The sequence below is a fragment of the Argiope bruennichi genome, chromosome 1, assembly GCF_947563725.1.
Source record: "Argiope bruennichi chromosome 1, qqArgBrue1.1, whole genome shotgun sequence".
Classification (NCBI taxonomy): domain Eukaryota; kingdom Metazoa; phylum Arthropoda; class Arachnida; order Araneae; family Araneidae; genus Argiope; species Argiope bruennichi.
In genome coordinates, this window is record NC_079151.1 from 3,514,832 (window position 1) to 3,535,718 (window position 20,887).

General features: G+C 28.8%; 1 protein-coding gene across 1 annotated transcript in view; it reads left to right on the top strand.

Moving 5' to 3' along the window:
• The window catches only part of LOC129962008 (sterol O-acyltransferase 2-like), a 99,517-nt gene extending 80,166 nt beyond the window's left edge, over nucleotides 1-19,351 (top strand). The window contains exons 3-8 of the mRNA XM_056075676.1: nucleotides 6,220-6,350; nucleotides 8,881-8,943; nucleotides 10,588-10,695; nucleotides 12,776-12,927; nucleotides 16,114-16,241; nucleotides 19,295-19,351. Of these exons, the coding sequence (XP_055931651.1) occupies nucleotides 6,220-6,350; nucleotides 8,881-8,943; nucleotides 10,588-10,695; nucleotides 12,776-12,927; nucleotides 16,114-16,241; nucleotides 19,295-19,351 (639 nt within the window). The remainder of the gene's footprint in view (nucleotides 1-6,219; nucleotides 6,351-8,880; nucleotides 8,944-10,587; nucleotides 10,696-12,775; nucleotides 12,928-16,113; nucleotides 16,242-19,294) is intronic.
• The last annotated feature ends 1,536 nt before the right edge of the window (nucleotides 19,352-20,887 follow it).

The following is a 20,887-nucleotide window of genomic DNA, read 5'->3' on the forward strand; positions in this document are numbered from 1 at the left end:
AGAAAATCGAACATGAGATTTCCTTCCCCTCACCCCTCCCTCCAACGTTGGAATGACGTCTATCTGGCGTCTCTCTGCTGCCGGTCACCGAACACGATAACACAAAAGCGTTTTTAATGGTTTAAATTTTATGTGTGATCTTAATACGAATTTTTAAAAAATTCTACCGAACTTTGCTCTACATCGACGCAGAAATTCTGGCTGGTTGTCTGTCTGAATGCAAAGGTGGTAATGTCACGGCTTCGGAACCGGAAGGTTTCAGGCCGATTCCACCGAAGAACCATCGTGTAAGTGGGTCTGGCGCACGTTAAATCCGTCAGAACCAAACGTTCTCCCACGGGAGTGGTGGGGAAGTTTGGAGAGGGTAGGTGTCGTCGTAATTTCTGTCTTCATCTCAGGTGTCGTCTTCTGACCGAGGTTCAAAATGGCGAGGTCAGTTCCAAAATAGTCCTGGTATTGCTTTAAAACTGGACGTTAATGTATCTATACTGTCCTAATGCAGGTGAACAAAATAACTAAACACAAAGCGATAGATAAATTTTAATATGCAGAATTTGTATCTGAAGCATAAATTAGTATCAAAATTTGAACAAAATCTGTCAAAGCTTTGACCGTCAATCAATCAGTACATTCACATGCAGGTAAATGGGACGACTCCCAATAGCAGAGGTTTATAATTAAATGAAATTTGGTATGTGATCTTGTGACTAAAATTGTCTTTGGTAGAATCTGGATTTTAATCGGTTAGAAAAAAAGATGTCCGATGTTTTTCTTTACTGTACTATGAAGCAGAAAATCTAGTTGCTGAAAATAAGAATCTAGATGCTCGTGCGAATCGCGGTGTTACCGAAGGTCAGTAATTTTATAAAGGGAGATTAATATATTATTAGATTACAGAGCACGTGGATAAGAAAGGAACAGTCCCATTCTTCTTTGTTTTTGGCTACTGCAGTTTTGTATCTTTGTGTAAATGTTTTAATTTTACACCATAGTTCACCCAAAAACGGCCTTTTATCGAAAGAAAAAATATCTATTTTTGTAATCTTAATTGCTAACTTTAAAAGTTGTTTCCTTTTATTATTATTTTTTTTACAAAACCTTTTTACCTTGCCTATAACTACCAATAATTAAATGCCATGTTTCAAAATCTGATTTTAACCCTCCAGTTGCTTATCCCGTGATTCCAGAGGATTGACAGTCAGGCCATTTTCAATTGCGTCCCGTGCTTTTGGAAGTTTAGAGTGTTTATGTTACATGGTCTGTAATCTTAAAGATAAAGTATCAATTCCCTTTATTTAAAACTTAAATTATTTAAACTTATTTGCAATAGTAATAAATAGTAATTTTAAAAAAATTACGCAGTCAGAGGGTTAAAAGTAATATGACTATTTCTGATTCAAAATCCAGCGGTGAAACACTATTTTCAGTCTTGTAATTATTGTAGGGCTATATGAAACTGAAATCTAAAATTATTTGAATTCAGTATCTTTTTTATTTCTTTTTGAGAATATGTTTGATGCTAGGACTAAGCAATATTTTTTGTAAAATCACTTTTCACTATTTGCAAAATCACTTTTCGTGAAAGCATATTTTTAAGTGTCTAGTGTTCTGTATTTTTGTAATTATGAATACGAGAAAATATTTTTAAAAAGATATTTTTGGGCAAAATTCGTTTTTATGTGTATTCCACCTGTCGCTTAAAACTGGAATGTTTAACATGGGATGACAAACTACGTTCGTCTTTTTTCTATTTGAAATGTATGTAAACTAGACTTAAATTTTCCTATGTATCAGAGTGATTAACAAATATAGTTATACTTGTGAGGCAAAAGATTAAACGTGAAATAATTTGTATTTAATTTTTTATAGATTAAGGCTTTTTGAACCTTTGCACTATGATGGCTCTTCTCTGGCACAAATCAAACCGTTGCATCATTTTGACGTTTCATATATACAGAGATTAAAAATGTTTCCTTACGCAGTTATGACTATTAATGAAAGTTTAATTTTTGACACTAAGTATTTTGTTATGAAAATGAAAATTTGAAAATTGGTTTAACACAATTTTATTTATCATTTATGAATTTTATAAAGGAAAAACTACGGAGAAAATTAAATACGTAAATTGAAAGAATCAGAAAATGCCACTAATAAGGAACAAAAAAAGTTTCCGTACGGTATTTGCATAGTACATTTAAGGTCTTTTTCGTGCTGACCAACTTGCATTTAATAATCGGTAGGCCTTCCTTTGAGCTTTATCATTCTCTCAAACGTTGTGACTTCACCTCCACAAGTTTTTTGTTGTTGTTGTTGTGTCTGGAGAAATACTGTTCCAAATGTCTTGAATGGCTTTGAGTTCAACCTTGTTCTTTGTGTCATATTCTTTTAGTTCATGACTGATTTTTTCCCATAAATGTTCTATAGGCCTTAAATCTTGAGACTAGGGAGAGCTATGAAGCTGTTGTTTAATATTATGCGAGACATTACTGTTGACATATCTTAGAGGTGTGCTCAGGATCGTTGTCCTGCTGTAAAGTTAGTTCCAAAGGACAATTTTCTGCAACGGTGAAAACATTTTGTTTTAAAATGTCAAGAAATATGTATCTATCCATATTTATCACTAGAAAACAAATGTCTGACACCAGCAGCACTCATACACCCCCATACCATGTTCCCGCCATCACCATGCTTAACAGTTCCACATAAATTCCTAATTAACATATATTGCTTTGATTCCTCCGGACCATAACTCGACCATCTGACCTACGGATATGGAATTTTGATTCATTTTTAAAATTACAGGTTCCCAAAAATAAGAGGCTTACTTATATGCTTCTTTGTAAATTCGAGACACTTTTCTGTTGCAGGGACTTATAACAGGCTTCTTACTGGCCGCATGCCCATTACAATCCTTTTTTAATGACATTTCTCACCATTTGAGGTGCGACTTTGATATTGTAATCAATAATTAAATCAATTGCATTAATCGGTGGGATTATATTGCCCCTTGCACATATTTCTATTATGCAAGCAATTTAACTACACAAGTCTTTCCAGATCGATCTCTATCTTTAAATGTTTACAGCTCACGGTATTTTTTTAATAATATACTTAATAATATAATAGATTTTGGTTTGTTAATGATTTCACTAATTTTTTCATAAATAACCTATCTTTTTAACAACCGAATCACTAACTCTCAAATGGATTTCTGAACTTCCATTTTAAGACGATCTTCTACAAATTGGAATTAAACAACTGTTGCTATGTCGTATTCTTCACTCTGAGAAACCATCAAATTTCGAATATTTACTGCTAGCCAGTTATAGAATACGTCAGGAAGAATTATTATATTGCGTGCGGAAACTTTTTTTCCATGTTACTTCATCAGTTATCTTAAAACTTGCACACAGAAAAACTTGCTGCGTTTTGTAAAAATATAAATTTATTATGAAACTCCATCTTAATATTTACCATATATAAGTAATTTACAAAGATAAAAAACAAAGTTTAGAAATAATGCTAATTTATTTTTATTTTTGTCTTCCGTACGGAAACTTTTACCTGCTATAGATATTTTTCACTTTTGATTGCTTGAATATTCAAGAGTAGTAAAATGATGTAGAATTAATTTTTCGTGGATATTCTATCAAAACAATTGTGTTTATTTTTCGCAAAGGTAAACATTAGATATATATTTATGCATGTAGTTACTTTTCCAAATGCAAAGGGTTAATTTGTCAAATTTCATTTAAGAATTATAATAAATTCGCACTTTTATTGTTACAGTGTGGTAAGGAATGCGATGCTGTATTCAAGTGTTATTACAGGTCAAATGTTTCCACAATCTTCAATAAAATTGGATTAAAAGTTGGAACGAACTGGGGAATGCATTTCTTGCATAGGTTTTATTACCTTCTGAGCTATGGCTAGTGCTTAAATTAAGTATTATGGCATAAATATTTAGAAGAAAAGTTTTTATTCTATTGAAGATACACATTTCATATCTATATCATTAATACATATCTATATCTTTAATATTCAATCTAACGTTAAGTAAAATAGAAAATATCACTCTTATTTTGAAGTGTTTTGAATAAATTTAGTTTGTAAAATGTGTAACAAAATTTTGAATTCTATTTTAATGGGCATTTTTTTTTATCTATAATATCTGAATGTTGGAGATATTTCTTCGAATCTCAATCGCAGTTTAATAAAATAAATGCCGATGAATAAATTCATAAAATCTGCTTGGAAATCTTTTATTTTCTCTCCTTTATAGTTTTATCTCACAAATATTGATGAAAATACAATATCAAATTTTAAAAGTAATCAATTTTTCAAGATTTTTAAAAATAGATTGTGTTAAAAATTAAGCTGTATATTTTAAAAGATCGCATTGTATTCTCTATAAAAAATACAGTTCATGTTTGGAATGAAAGAATATTATTTATTAATTTCTATTTAAAGGTTCCTTCTTCTAGTTCGAATAGTGGTAGCTCGATAGTGTTCGAAGTTCAATTCATCTTTTGTATATTTTTTTTTTTTTATTAATTGTAGCAACTATAATGCACGCGAACAGGAAAGAAATGCATCTTATTTCTACAGTTGAGGAAATAAACATATTTAAATATATATAAAAGTATAATTAAATATGCTAAATGTTTCTTAAATTATTAAAATTGGAGAAAGAATTAAATAAAAATTCTAGCTAATTTTTTGAAAGCCTTGCGCTAAGGTTTTTGTACTATAATTTGCTTCTGTCGTTTTGGGGAAAATCATTTTAACTTCCGTAAATATTTATTTCATTTTTTAAAATTTTAAATATATTTTTTATTGTGTACTTATCACCGAAGAATAATTATGTGCTGTATGTGGTAGCTCGAAACCGAAAGGACTCGGTGATTGTTTCTATTTAAAATAATTTTATTCACTATGAGCAAACAACTTGATCTGATAGAATTTTCACAAATCTACTTTATTCTATGAACTCGCTAGCTGTCGGTTTACCGTAATAATGCGATTAAAAATTGTGTATCCATTGCATTGCTATATGATGAATTATATTTAGGCTTATTGATTTGAAAGCATTTATCGTAGTTGTGAAAGGAATTAAACTTCACAGGAAAATAACTTTGCCATAGGATATCAATTATAATTAAAACAGAAGTTGTGTAAGTAATTAACATTGAATTTTTCTGGTAGTCCAAATGTAAGTACGACTCTCTAAATTTTTGAAGTCTGGTTCAAACTGATTATAAACTTTCTCCATTTAAATAAGTATCAGTCGGTGAACACGCTTATTTTCCCACAAAGGCAGATAAATCCGTTGTGCGGTTTCTGTCTCTATATTTATTAATGATATGAAAGTTTAGTTTGTTTATGGCTTGCTTCTTGTCGACAGCACCCGCTACTGAAATATCGCTTTCAACAAACTGGATGGCATGCAAGTAGCATAAGTTCAATTTTGTTTACATAATATTCCCTTATAATGATCAATAAATATGTAAAATAATATCCTGCACTATAAATTCCTTTTAAATATCATTAAATATTTCAACAATGCGCTAGTTTCTCAAGGCCTTTTTATATTAATAAAAAATACACTGAATTATTCCTGATGTTTTTCTGAAATCTTTGTTTCTATGCTCTTTTTATGGTTCGAAACTTTCAATGTACCGAGATGTTTCATATTCTTTTGAAAAAACTAATTAATTCCGGCCAGCGGTCTTATTTGCAGAATATGCATACATTAGTGATTCTAAAACTTTTTAAAATTCTTTTGCAACTTCTTTTTACTTGCATTTGCTCCATGAATGCGAATGGCATCGAGTCAAACTGGAGAGTATTTACGTGGTTGGCTTCTCATTGGTATAAAAGAGATAAATCCAGATTTGTTGTTTGCCTTTATTTTTTTAATTCTCATCTACTGAATGTCAATAAATGGGTGCCATTACTGTTCGCTTCCACTGTCTCCTGTTCCATTATAATGCATTGAAGGAATGCTGTCTCTTCTAGTTCGGATCTTAGTTTAGTTATATTAACGTCCCGTTGTAAAGCAACACTAGGGTTACTTTGGGTCGGACCTCGTCATTTTGAACCGCGGTCAGATGACGAGGAGATAGATAGAGAGAGATATTCTGTCAATTTCATTTATTGAATGAAAAATTGATTTTTTTTTTCATTTGAATATTCTTAATATATACATTGCTTTATTAGGATCCGAGTAGTGATATTTTGGATGATGTCGACGCCAAGCTCCAGAAAGGCCATAATAGAATAATCGTGGAACTTGAATTAAAACATAAAAAACCTCAAAACGATTTTATAAATAAGCCATCGTTACCCAAGTAAGCATTTTTATTATTTTTAGTTTTTTTTTTATGGCTCTTAAAACAGAAAATTATTTTTATATTTATTCAACACAATTTTGTCTCCAAGAAAATCAAAACTTTTTATACATCTGAATTTTGAAAAAATTTTCAAAACACATGTAAGAAATAAGTTAATTCTTAAAAAAGCGGAGATGTATTTTAAAATGTAATTAGAAATTGGAGCATTTTTTGCTACATTATTTCGTTATAATGTAATATTATGTATGTTTTAGTGACTTATAATATCAATGGAGCGTTTAGATACTTTCTTTTTGATTTAATATCTTGTAATATGCCGGATTTTTATAGTTCATTAATAGTGAAGAAAAATGCCTCTAAAATGCAAAGAACGAAATAGACAATGTTAATCTAGAAATCTCCCATTAATAAATAAATTTTACATTTATCATATTTTGTTTGCATTTTTATTTCTATTTATATCGCTTTTCCTTGTGAATTTTTATGTCCTTCGTGCTTTTCCTCTCAATATCTTTTTAGTATACAAAGTGTCTCAAAAACGTTTTAGTATTATAGTTCCGTGTCTTCAGCGAACTCCACTCTATCAAGGGTCAGGCGAAAGCAATAACAGTCCTTATCATTGCAAGCCAAACTTCACGCTGTAATTTTCTGACTCGATAGATTTAATGTGGGTATATTTATAATGATGCACCTAATTGATGCAATTTAGTGAATTTTAAGGAATATTTACTATTATTTTTAGTTTAAGGATGCAAGAAATGTAGAGATATTTTCTGGCAAAACTTTAAAGAAATTATTGATAACGACAACTAACAACTATGAATGTCTATAATTGTATTCTATTTCTATCTTTTCATGAAATATTTTATCTCTGATTAATTTCAGCTTAAGGTAAATCTTTAAAATCTGATCAAACTTAAATTTTAAAACTTTAATAGACATTTAATATATAATTAAATGCCTTGCTGTCAGATTCATAATGTAAATAGTATTAAAAGTCAATTTTTCTTAACATTTTCTGCATTAAATTTTTTAGTAAAAACAATACATGATTTCAATTAGCATATTTTTGGCAAAATAAATGAGTTACAGGATGACAACAAAATTATTTAAAAATTCAATACATATTAATTCTACAGCATCAAATCTTTCAATCACAGATAAGGTTTTTTCCTATGTCTCAAAACAGTAATTATATCTCTTATTAATATACTATATGTGAAATACACTATTGTTCTCTTTTGCCTTATTTGACGAGGATTATAATACTGTAAAGGGAATCGGTATCATTTCAAAACCAACTAAGTACCTCAAACATTCAAATCCGTCATACAAACAGAATACTGCAATATTTTTAAAGCTGTTGCATGTTTGGTAAAATCCAATGAATATAATGTAGCTTGATTTTAAAATATATTTTAATATTTACCACATATTTACATTTTCTTTTAGAGGCATTTACAGGTCATAACATGCAGTTAAAGTCGTAAAAATGCGGATATAAAGTATACAAAAGGTTAAAAGAATAAATATAAGTTGTATTACACAAATGTGATTTAAAAACATAAAAAGTTCTAAAATTCCAACGATAAGTGATTCTCTGAGAGGCGAAATTAATTAATTAAAAGTAAGAAACCAAGCAGTGAACTAGTACCGCTATATGAAGGTCTTAATTAGGAAACAAAACGATAAATTAGTAGCGCCATCTGTAGGCAATGTCTCTTCATAGAAATGCCGAGCAAAAAGCATTAAATCGAAAATTAATTCTTCAAGAAATTTCATTAGTGAGACATAAAGCACGATATGGTTTCATGAAAGAAATTAGCCATTTCTATAGAACTGGAATGAGTCGTGAACTCTATTTTAAACAGCTAATATCAAAAATTGATTAAATAAGTTTAAAAATCTGGTTCTGTTGATGACTTTCCAACAAGTGGCAGGTTAAAAGAAGTAATACATTTCTGTATCTCGTTTATTATTTTTTAGCGCATTTCTGCAAAATGAATTCGTATTGCACCAAGGGAAACATGTCAGGCATCTAGGACAGAAACGTTTCAAGGAGACCTGAATTGTATGCCTATACAGAACAAACTTTTCAGACTTTTCAAACATTGTTCCTGAGACAAGAATTTGAGATTGAGATTCTCGGTGGAATAAGTGACGACAATAATCACTTAAATTGGATTTGTTCTTATAAATCATCCTTTCATGGCGTCGGAAGGGGTAAAAATGCAAGTCGAGTGTGAGAATTAGAGAATCCATAGGTAGTTCCATAGATAAAAGTATATAGCGCTAAGAAATTTATTGCGTAACGAAAGATATGTGGCAGAGTTTCACTTTTACACTAGCAATAAAAATTATGTTGCAATTAACTGACAATCAGCCTATAAAATTATTAATAATTTACAAAAAATAGTTGTTTGTTTAAATATATTTTTTTGCTGAATGAATTTTCATAACCAGGGAACGACGCCATATTCAGCCTGTAGTTTTCCATCCACATTTATTCATCTAAAATATTTTTCAGATATTCTGAAGCTCTGAGGGAATTACGAAGAAAAGAATTTGTTTTAAGAAATTCAACTTTAACGTAAGTCATAAGATTATTACTTTAATTTAAATATATTTTTCTCCATTCAGATAACCATGAAAATGATGTTTTATTTTAGATGCCATGCCATTAAATATTTTTGCTAAAGTATCATTAATTCTGATAACTTTTAAGTTTAATAAATACTATTGTTTCAAAATATTTAAAATTACGAGGAAAACCAAAGAATAGTTCCTTGACTACAACCACTTAATATATATAATTTCAAATGAAAGCTCACGATTCCTAGATTTGTTTATAAGTCACCAGCCATCTTGTCTTAGTTGAATATTGAACTCGATGTGATTAACCATGGTTCAAATCTTTTTGATGGTGGCTTGATTCAATGTTTCATTTTAAATGTTGTTTATTACTAATTTATGTTTCTAAAGAATAATAGATCTTTCTTTACATTTCTGAATAATTATTCTCAAATATTCTTCGAATACATAGAAGAATTTTGAAATGCCCTACAAGTTGTGGACAGTTTTTCTATTCTTGTATGTTACGATATGCTCCAGAATAATAAGTTTTATTTTATCTTTAAATTGTATTCTGTATTCCTTTGCAATTTTTTTCCCATTTTTTACTGAATTCGAGGTCATTTCGAAGCTAATTAACTGCGATAATTGAAAATATTTGCGATGTTTTTTATTTAACGTGAGTGTCAATAGAGATTTTAAAAAAATTGTGAATATCGCTCAGTTATCCTAACTTCATAACAGAGTAAAGAAGACTGAGTCACGTTTCAAAACAGGGACTTTTTTCTTTTACGAAATTCCTGCAAAATCATAATATATATTTTATGGATGCATGCAGTTTCGTTGTGTTTATATTATTTTCTTAATTCTCATTTATAGTACACGATAAAACATATGCTATTGTACAAATACGAAAATGTCTGCAGAAATAGTTTCAAAAACGAATTTTTATTCAATTTAAATTTGATTTATTTCATGTTCAGAAGGACTGACGATTGTTATTCCATTTTAACATGCATTTGATATGCTGGAAATTAGAAAATTTTTATACCTGCGTACTTTCGATAAAAAAGCAATATTCTAATATTTCAAAACTTAATTTATTATTTTATCAATCAATTTAACTAAATTTGACTAGAATTTAAATGTGTGTTAAAATTCGGAGTATGTGGCTTGATAAATTTAATTTTGCGTTGTAAATAATTTCAGAAAAATAATTACCGTATTACACGATAATTTTAATTATAAATTAAAGATTAATTGAAAGAGTAGAAAAATTAAAATTAAAGTTATTCTGAGTTTAAGCATATTAATAAAAGTAGCTTCAATGAATAGTTTTATTAGATTTATTTTGAATTCGGCGATATCTAAAATGGCAAATTTTTAGAGAATCTTAGTGTCGTTTAATTTTTAATAAAAATGTCTATATATGCACTTGCGCATACGAAGAAATAAAATTGCAAGCATGTTGATACCACCTGAAATTTAAACATGGTTTTTTCAAAGTATGCAATTTTAAATAATTTTGATTTCGAATAAAATGTATCAAGAAATTCTTAAGAATCTCTAACTGATTTTATGCTTAAATGTCAAAAATTAAAAATATTAAGCATTTAAAAAAAGTTTTTATTATTATTATTATTGATTTTCCGTTTCTATTCAGAAATCTTTGGAGAAGTCCTAACGTACGCTCTTTATACAACTTAATTCTTGCTTTTTTTGTATTCCTGTACCTGCACATCGCTATCTTCTATTACTTTAATGTCGAACGGTAAGTACCAGATTTTTTTTTCTTTCTTAGATTCCGTTTGCATTCAGTTTCTAGAAGTTACTATGCTGTAATCTTCATTTGAAAAAAATGTATATATAAACATACAATTCTTTTATTTTATTCGCCTACCATAGACTTGTTTATTAACCACAATACGTAAGCATACCATTACTTAACCCCTCTTTGCATGATGATAGAAATTTCCATCATAACATCTAGTGAACAAAAAATGTACTGAAAACAGGTGTACTGTAAATTTATTGACTTTTTTCACAACTATTGTGTAATAAGGAACGTAGCTGTCAAAGAAATTAAATGTCACAATCATTATAGGAGGTTTGAATTTGTCATTTCGCTGCTTGTTGTGGTTGGAAGAAACTTTCTATTTCTTGAATATTTTTTATAACACATCTGATTTCTTTTTCTTTTCTTTTCGTTTTTCCTAATAAATACGATAATGAGTGGAGGAATTTAGAAGAGAGGGACATTGAAGATTTCCTTTAATCTAGAGCAGGAATTATCCTGATTTATTTCACAAAAAAAACATACAAAGGAGGGTTGAAAATCTGTAAACAATGTGATCTGAATCATGCCGCAGAATATAGAAATGCGCCAGTTGATCATTTATGATATGCACAAATTTAAACTGGATCACTGATCAATTTATAATAAAGGTTTTTACTTTTAAATATCATATAAAGCCTAATGATGATAATCCGCATGTAAAAATTTTAATATTGTTATAAACCTAATTCAATTTTGAAAGGTATTCACTGATTAACAATTTAAAGAAAACTATACAGCATGATATCCATATTTTCCTCCCTTTTGTTCAGGGCAAATTATCATTTGCATTATTTTATTCGTTCATTGACAATATTTTTTCTATTATTAATTGGACGATAAATTCTTATAAATTGAATTTTAATCGTTTTTTTTTTCTTCTTTTTTATTACTCTGCTTCCATTTATTTAAAATATTTGGAATAATCCCTTTTTTATTTTTACTGATTTGATGAAAATTTCTATTCGCTCATATTTCTTCACTCTTTATGACATATACTTTATTTTATGTCTTCATATATGTGATGGATTTTTACACTTTTGTGACGCAAATTTTTATGTGAATTTTATTATGATATTTGGATAATCTAAACATTTTAACTGTACAGAGTTGACGAAATAAATTCACTGAACGCAGATTTTATTGTTGATTATTTATATTTGAGCACAATAATATACATAATTAACTTTTTATAAAACATATTACATTAATACAATGTCATATGTTCTATATCATTTTTTTTTATTTCTTTCTCGAATTATTTTCTAAAATCACATAACCACATTTTTTTATGTTCTCTTTGGATAAACATTTGAAATTTTTAATTGAAATAGTGTGTTCATGTTTTGCCTTCTTCTCAGTCTAGCTTTTGAGGAATACTATTTATTATAACTGCATTATAACTATTTTCTGTGCTATTCCACTTCAAGAAGATATTTGTGTTCCAGTCAGGTGCAGTTTTTATAATTATAATTAAATTTAATCTTATTTTAAAAATATGTTAGTAAATTGTTTATAGTTAAACATATTTCCACCTTTAAAATTACATATTTTGCTCCTTTTTATTCATTTGATCATGGTTCAAAATTGAGAAATCTGTTCCAAATAATATCTTGTAGTAGCATTATGCGAACAAAACTAAATTGAGCTATTTTTTAATTTTTCATTTGTTCTTTTATTTGCTAAAAATTGAGAAATCTGTTCCAAATAATTTCTTATAGTAACATTATTCGAACAAAGCTAAATTGAACTATGTTTTAATTTTTCATTTGTTTTTTTATATAAACCTTTACTCCCATTGAGGCTTTTAGGTCGACCCAACTACCTTAATACAAAATTATATTTTAAAAATAGTTGATACTTAAAAATTATTTACGCAACATGATCGAATATATCCCTTAGTTTTTTAAGTCCATAATCCAATTCAAATAAAGTTTTTTTTTAATTTAAATAATGATTTTATGAATAATTGTTGCATTCTATTCGTTATTTTATTTTATTGTGATTTAAATTTTAGGTTAACAAGAGATTTAGCATTGGTTTCATGGTCATTTGGTCAGTTTCACATTGTTACTGCCGTATGGATTGGCATCAACTTATCGATTGTTTTCTTTTTACATCCTGTCTTTCGATTCTGGGCTTCTTCTAGAGCATTTGCGAAGAAGAAGGGTAAGTATTAAGTATTTTTGGGTATCTTAAATAAATATGCCATTGAAATAATGAATAGTCCAGAAAAATATGGGATAAAGTAGAAATGAAATGATTTGTGTTGTCTCAAGTGAAAGATATGATGATAGTAAGATAATATTCATATGATTCAAGTGATACTATTCATCCTCTTTATAAAAAGTTAATTTGTATTTTCGTTATTATTTTATATTTTTAAGCTTTCTAAAAAGAAATATTTTCCAAAATGTTCAAAAACATTTTGAAATAAACATATTTAATTTTGAAGTCAGTGTTGCTTTGCTAGATCTTTGATCATTTTTCAAAGCATGTTACATTTAAAAGGAAAAAATCAGCATATTTTATGACTTTCAAATTCAAAGTTTAGTGTTAAGTTGCAAATGGAAAAACTGATTGTTATATAGTTCCTTAGAAAATATATAATTTAATTATTTTGTGATTAAGATCTTATATTTAAAATTTCTATAACGAAAGAGAACGTTGTGCACAAAAGACAAAAGCTTCATATGATGATAGAATTTTTCATATGCTTGTGAAACTGGTAGAATCGAGAGCTGAATGTGTTTTCTGCTCGAAACATTTAGACATAATTTTTATGAAATATGAAATTTAAATTTCCAGATACTTTGGTGTCATATTTTTGATCTTAAAACGCACTAACTTCTTTGAACTGTGATTTACATTTTATATTTTGCTTTTGGAAGTAATTTTTAACTAATCAAATAAGACTTTAGAGAACCTTAAGATATTTATTTTTAGTTATGAGATTCAGGTCTTTAAAATGATCTCAAATACCATAACTAAAACTTATTCCTTCCAGTTAGTCTCGCTTTGTGTATAAAGAAATGCAAAAGACCATGTTAGCACTACAAAATTCAGACTCAGACTTCAAGTACATCTTTCCAAAAATGATCATTTGAATAAATCATTTTTAGGACTTGATTCAGCAAATATACTTATGCTACTTCATTCATCTTTACAGGATTTGTATGCCAAGATGCGCTGTATTTCTCTCTAAAGCTTTCCCTATTCTATTTGAATTTTTTTTAATTCCCTAAAATTCTAATTGGATTTTTTTTAATCCTTTAAATTCTACTTGGATTTTTTAGTGTATTTTTTTGTTGTTGTTGTTGTTATGTGTGAACTTTCCATGACAAAAATAAATTTTTCTTTGAAATTATAAAAATAAATAAATAAACTCTGGAAAAACTAACTAAATTACATTCCAATATTTCCTTCATACCGAATCGTCGTTTATGGCCAAGAGTTCAGTTTAAAGATTGATTGTTGTTGTTTTTCTGTAGTTTATTTGGCGCAAGAGTCATATTTGGCTTAAAGATTGAAAAGGTTGCTGGATAGAGATTCGATTGAACGCTGGTCTGTTGTATGGCAAATCCATTGAGCATCCTCCTGCTAGAGTTGGACGGAGGTTTGAAGAGGATATGGTGGTTCACTTTTCACCTGCATTTTTTAATCGCGTTCTAAATTGAAAGTTGAATCCTAAAAGAGCTCCAATATAGTTTCAAAACGGGTCGTTATTTTGAAAAAAGCTGAAAATCTCAGTTATTGGTTATGTACTCATGCAATTTGATAACGCTTTTATTGAAATTATTTAAAAGTTGAATGCAAAAACATAACAGTGCAGATTTTTTTTAATATTTTGTTTTTAATGAATGAATAGAATAAACAGTTTTTTGCTACCCTACCGGTTTTAATTCCTGGTGGAATTAAACCGATAGGGTAGCATAGTAATCTTAGGGAATTTCTCATTTTTAAATCTGTATTTAACCATAAATTTATTCTAGCTTTCAATTAAATGCTACGTTTTATTTTTTACTTCTATTGCTATTGCTTCAAAAAAGAAAAGAGCATCTCATATTCTTAAGAGAATTTAATTGATTTTTGTTTTTTAAATTAATATTTTTATTAATTTTAAATAAGCGTATACAGAATTAAAGAACGTAAATTCTGTATTTAATGCATGATACGTCGTTAAAGGATTCAGTTAAAATAGCAATTCATTTAAAAGATTTTAAAAAGAACGCCTGAATGTGACTTTAAATTTCTCAGTTGTCATGTGAATGGAAATGACCATATCCTCCCTCCTAAAAAATGTGTCATCTAATTCAGAGTATAACCTCTTGTATTATGAATTTCTTTTAAGACCAAAAATGAATAAGCTTTGAGGATGTCGTAATTAGGTTACGTGCAGTTGTGGTTGACTCCAATTATTGCAACATGTTAGAAAAATAATTTTATTTACTTTTAAACTTAAGAAATGAAACAAATAATTTTGATTCACTACAAGCTTCACCGAGGCGAGTGCGCGAACATTCCGAAGAAAACGGAGAGAATAGCTTTTTAGAAGCATCGTGCGTGTCAATACCCGGATGATGTGCAGCGCGCCATTACGTCACACACAGCCTCGACGGAGACTGTAGTTTACAGATTCATATGGAAAGATGATAGGCATTCGCTACAAGATCCTTGGAGGAATAATGTCTGAAATGCGTGCCCCATAACACTAGATTTGAGACTGAATAGCCATTGGATATTTTACGTATCACCAATGTAGCGCATATCTAACTTTCTTAAACTCATTATTTGATATAAAGGAAATAACTCGCAATTTCTTCGCAAAGAAGATATCAAGTTTACACCAGTACTATAATTTACTCATCCTTTATTCAATCCTGAAAGGTGTTTTATAATTCTGCTTTTCAGTACCAAAGGAATGAAATTTAAAAAAGACGATTTTCCAGTTACAACAATTTTATATACAAAATCTGATTTTACATCAAGTCATAACTAGGTAAATTTATTAAGAATACACTTTTTATAATTTATTCTGGTTAATATGAATATAAATTCTCAAACAACGAATTAAAGTTTTTCCATTTTTATTTTTCATTTTTCTGGAAAATTGGTATAAAGTGGCTTACGTTTAAATTAAAGAATTAATTTTAAATTAAATTAAAGAACGTTTCTGAATTAAAGAATTTATGATCGCTCAATATTTAGAGCTCTGTATGTATAACGATGGATACTTTAATCTCTTTATAGATTTTGTGATTCAATATTTTGCACTTTATTCACTTCGTATGAAACAAAAACAATGGATAAACATGAGTAGATATGAAATTAATGGATATTTTAATCTCTTTATAGGCCTTTATGATTTGATGTTTTGCATTTTATTCGTTTTGTATGAAGCGGCTTTGCTGATAATTCCACCAAAAATAATCATAGACTGTAATATACCACCCGCATCATCTTGCGCGTTAGTAATGGAACAGGTCGGTATTGTATTCTTTTTTATAAACCAAGTATACATAAATAAGAGTTAATAGAGTATACAAGTTAAAAGTTAAATAAGAATTTAATGTTGTCTTTATTTCTCTTACATTTACGTTATGTTATAATTAATACTTCTCTCATTCGGTGAAACATCAGAAATCTATTAATTAATAAATTGCAAAACCATTTAGGGATGATATTCTAAATATATAAAAGATCTGGTTTATCTTTATGTTCGTTTTAATCGTCGCTTTGCAATCTTGGATCGTTTTATATTGTATATCGAGATGAAATATGGGTCACAGATGGATTATCCCAAATGGAATTTTTTTTAAAGCTATTTTAAAATTCGAATTAATTTTTATTAACTTGATTCTAAATGATAAATTAGAATTAATAGTTGGGAAATTTTAGGAATCATCATAATTTTGTTTGCAATTGGAGAGCTATAATTTTTGTATCATTCTAGAGTTCAGTACCTTTCTAATTATCGTAACTTAAAGTTTGTAACTGAAAATTGATCTGTGCAACTTTTCTAATTTTAGTGTGTTTTCTATTTATTTATTTTACTGAATAAACTTTTTTTTCCAAGTTGACCTACGGGACTTAATTATTAATTAAACACCAGGCTTATGCATTATCATTTCGCGCAATATTTGAGTTCCACGTGTTGCCATTCAATAAAAATAACAATTGAGAGTAAATGAATTATTATTGCATACGAGTTCTTTTCATATTTTTATGTGGTTTTAAAGAATTCTTTTTTCGCTTCTGTATTATTTAGCTCAGTGGTATCTTGATATGATACTTGATAGTAATTGAATTATGCCTTCGGAGGCCTTATTTATTTTTATTTCGCTGATAGTGTACATAATAGGCAATATAATGTGGTAACTAAACTACAAGTGTTCAATATTCAATTGTAAGGGTCATTAATTATTACATGGAACCAGTTTAAATATCAAGATCAGAAAAAAAAACATTTATGTATATAGTTTGTAGATTATAAATTTCTTTTTCAAGTTAATTATTTATGGTTATAAGAAAGTAGTTTTTTTTACAAATCTGAAATCCAGTAAAAATCGCTTATCTAGTAAAATGGTTAAAAGTTTAACAGATAATGGATTCAGGTACCATATATCTGCTATAGTTATAAATAAATTTGTTGAAATTAAACAGAGGAATAAAACGTTAGGTTTAGTAGATAGTTGAACTTAAGATTGAAACAACAATAGTGAGATTGAATCAAGTAATAGTACTGAATTATTGCTTTCTAAAGGAGCTCAGAACTGAAATTTATGGAAATTCCAAGCAAAAGTAATTTTACAGAGCGAAGAATTATTTTAGAATATTTAAAAAAACTGCTCCAGCAATAAATGACGATTTAGAGGAAGACATAAAACAGCTAACTGAATGCAAGAAAAGTTATTTAAATTCATAAGATATCACAGCTAGCTGGAATGAAAATGGACCTGTAATATTGCTAAAGTAATATGTTTTTTGTATCAGCACAAATCCAAAGTGAGTATGTGTATGTTACAAAAAGATTTTTAATGCTACTTGCGATGGAAAACAAATGCCGGAATGTATTTCCAGTTTAAAAGAAATTAGAACTTAAAACTAAAGCAATCTACGGGACATATACGTGACCATATGCTCATCACTGAAGTTTTCGATGATTTGCTTCCAGATTATCAGTATTTCCTTAGTGTCTGTGAATATGTACCTCCTGATAAACAAGGTATTAATGACTTTATTAATAGATTATCAATTGATAGATAAAAAAAGATTGAAAATGCACAGACTCAATAAGGAAATGCTTTCATAAGTAAGAAGTTATAGAAAAAGAAGCAATATGAGCAAAATGAATGCAAGCTGTAATATCTATCAAAAAGTGCTTTTCAAAGACTTTGATTTAAAGTTATGTTTTATATGTAGGAAGCAAATTATAGAGCCAAAACTTTTGACAAAGGCCAATTCTCGCCTACAAGCAAAGAATAATTTAACCAAAAGAAAAAATATAAGATTTCATCAGTATTGTTTAGCTGTTGAAAAATGAAAGTAAAAGAAGTTGGCATTTCATTTTTATTGGTCTAAATTCTGTGGTTAGTCAGCACATGATATATGACAAAGCATTGATTTATAAAGGAATGCTAAGTCTTATAAAAATAAAGATTGTATTGGAAATACAATAGATGCTTTTGGCAGAGATAATTTTCAAAACAGAGCATTTGATGAAAGGGATTGTATTCCAGTGAGTTGAAAAATGTTTTATATTTTCTTAATTTAAAACGAATTCTCATTTTCGTTAGCTCAATAAAAGAGAAAGTCTGTGCAATTGAATTAGATAAAAAATTTGCAGAATCATGAACGACGAAAAAAAAATTCTTGGAAATAGAGTGGAAAAGTTATGCAAATTAATCCAAAACAAGTCTTTTTGGAACATATAGTGATAGATTATTCGTAGTCATCACAGTTTTTTAATACAAGCTAATAATATCATCTGCCTTTTTATAATGCATTTATTCATTCAAAAATGTTTTAGAAATCTAAGGAAAACGAACTTTATTTTCCTTATGCTCTCTAAATTTTTAATTCTCGTAATGTTTATTGACGTCCAATTAAAAATGGTTTATATCCCTTGATGTATAGTAAGAAATATTCAACATTTTGGAACTATCTGATGAAGATAAGCCAATAATGACGACGTAAAATATAGAGCAACATAGACTACAGCGTTGATAGCAGATATTGATTGATAAGACAGATCTATTTCTTATTATAACATACTGATGCCTGGATAAAAAGCATTTTGTCAAGTAAAAATATAGTTAAGACAATTATGATTTTCAAATTATTTGATCTTTCATAGTTTTAAAATATCTTTTTTATATTTTATCTGCAAATTTCATTTTCATCGTTTCATTCATTGTCATTGATATTAAATTGGAAAGGAAAAATATTAGCATTTTTTGTATCAATTTTTACTTATATATATTTTATTTCGCTTTATATCTATATTAACATATGTTTTGTATTTCTTCCATTTCAGTCTAGACTTTTTATGAAGAGTTATGCATTTGTCGAGAAAACATTACCAGAGTTTTAAAGTATAAGCTCCATGAAGGTATTGTGAAATCTCAATTGATTCGTATTTTTCGTGATTCAATCCTGCTAAAGCCATAAAATTATACAATGCCGTTAAAAATTAAGAAAATTTTCGTTTCTGGTGTTTATCGTTAGAATGACAATTTTAATAAAGTTAGATTGCATATACGATATAGCTATACGACTGTAATTCATGTATAAATTATCGTGTGCAACCATCATTAACATCAAAAGATTTAAAAGAAAATCAGAATAAAGTACAGACTGGCAAAAAATGTGGCCCTCTCCTAATCCACAGGTCTCGCATTATTAATTCAAATTTCAGTTTTTATAACATAAGGTTTGGTTAGATTTAGTTTGAATAAGTTATATTGACGCTTTCTTTTAATGCATCACGAGGTCCTCTTGTGTACACAGCCGGCCACCCCGCCAACCACTGTACGAAGGAGTATTGACAGGAGCATCACGAGGGTTATTTGGGATGCAGAATACTTAAAAGATTTGGTACTTACCTGCTCCAAATGTCACCATAGTATTAGGAGGATGTTCGGTCCTCGATGTCAGATTCAACGTAACCAAGTCCACTTGCATCTGGAATTCTTTGCCACGAATCCAGATCTTAAACCTTTCCCCAAGCCAGCGCAGTCTAATCCAAGATTGATAATCCAGTTTCTAATATATCAGTTGCTGCCGGAAATATGCTTGAAATGCTCAGGATCTCTAGCAGAATCAATTCATTCAAAGCAATATAAATCTTCTGATATTGTTGATGCTTGCCTTTAAGAGTACCTATCATAAAGAATTGAATCACCAATGTCTATTTTGATTTCACTTTTTAATCAGTCATTTCTACTTTATGTATGTGTAACACTAGCTACACATTTCTACCTGCGTTTTTCGATAAAAATCTGCTTAGAACACCAATAGCTGATATTTAATGTCAAATCTTGATAAAATATTTCACTTACTACAGGTTACAAGGATGACGATGATTCATTCAGTTGCTTTCCCAGTGCGCAAATCTTAATTGCGTTCGAATATTGCACTATTTAGTATTTCAGTAGCAAAAATGTGTCCCACTGAAAATTTTAATACTACAAATAAGATGATTATAGGAATTCCCAAGACTTTTAATCCTATTGTGATATCTCGGCTTTGAGAAGAAAAGATTATAAATATGAGACTCGATTTTTCTGAATATTCACTGTGTGTGTTGGCTAGCTTTATGTAAAACTCGCCGTCGATATTCAAAACATTCTCGAATTAAAGTGTGGAGTGTGGCTCTGATGTTTTCCTAATCATCTAATTACGATTCAAAACAATGAGATCCTTTCTCAGTGTAGTCATTGCACATAATGTTCTTTTGATAGAATCTGCAAAAGCACTTATTTTAAACACCTACAGAAAATAAATTCAACTTAATCAAACTAAACGTTAAAGTTTCTTTAGTGTAAATCCGCTCTTATCATGCGCAGTATGAATATGACAGTTATTTTTTTTTTTTACTTATTTAAAATATTGATAGCGATTTATTAAA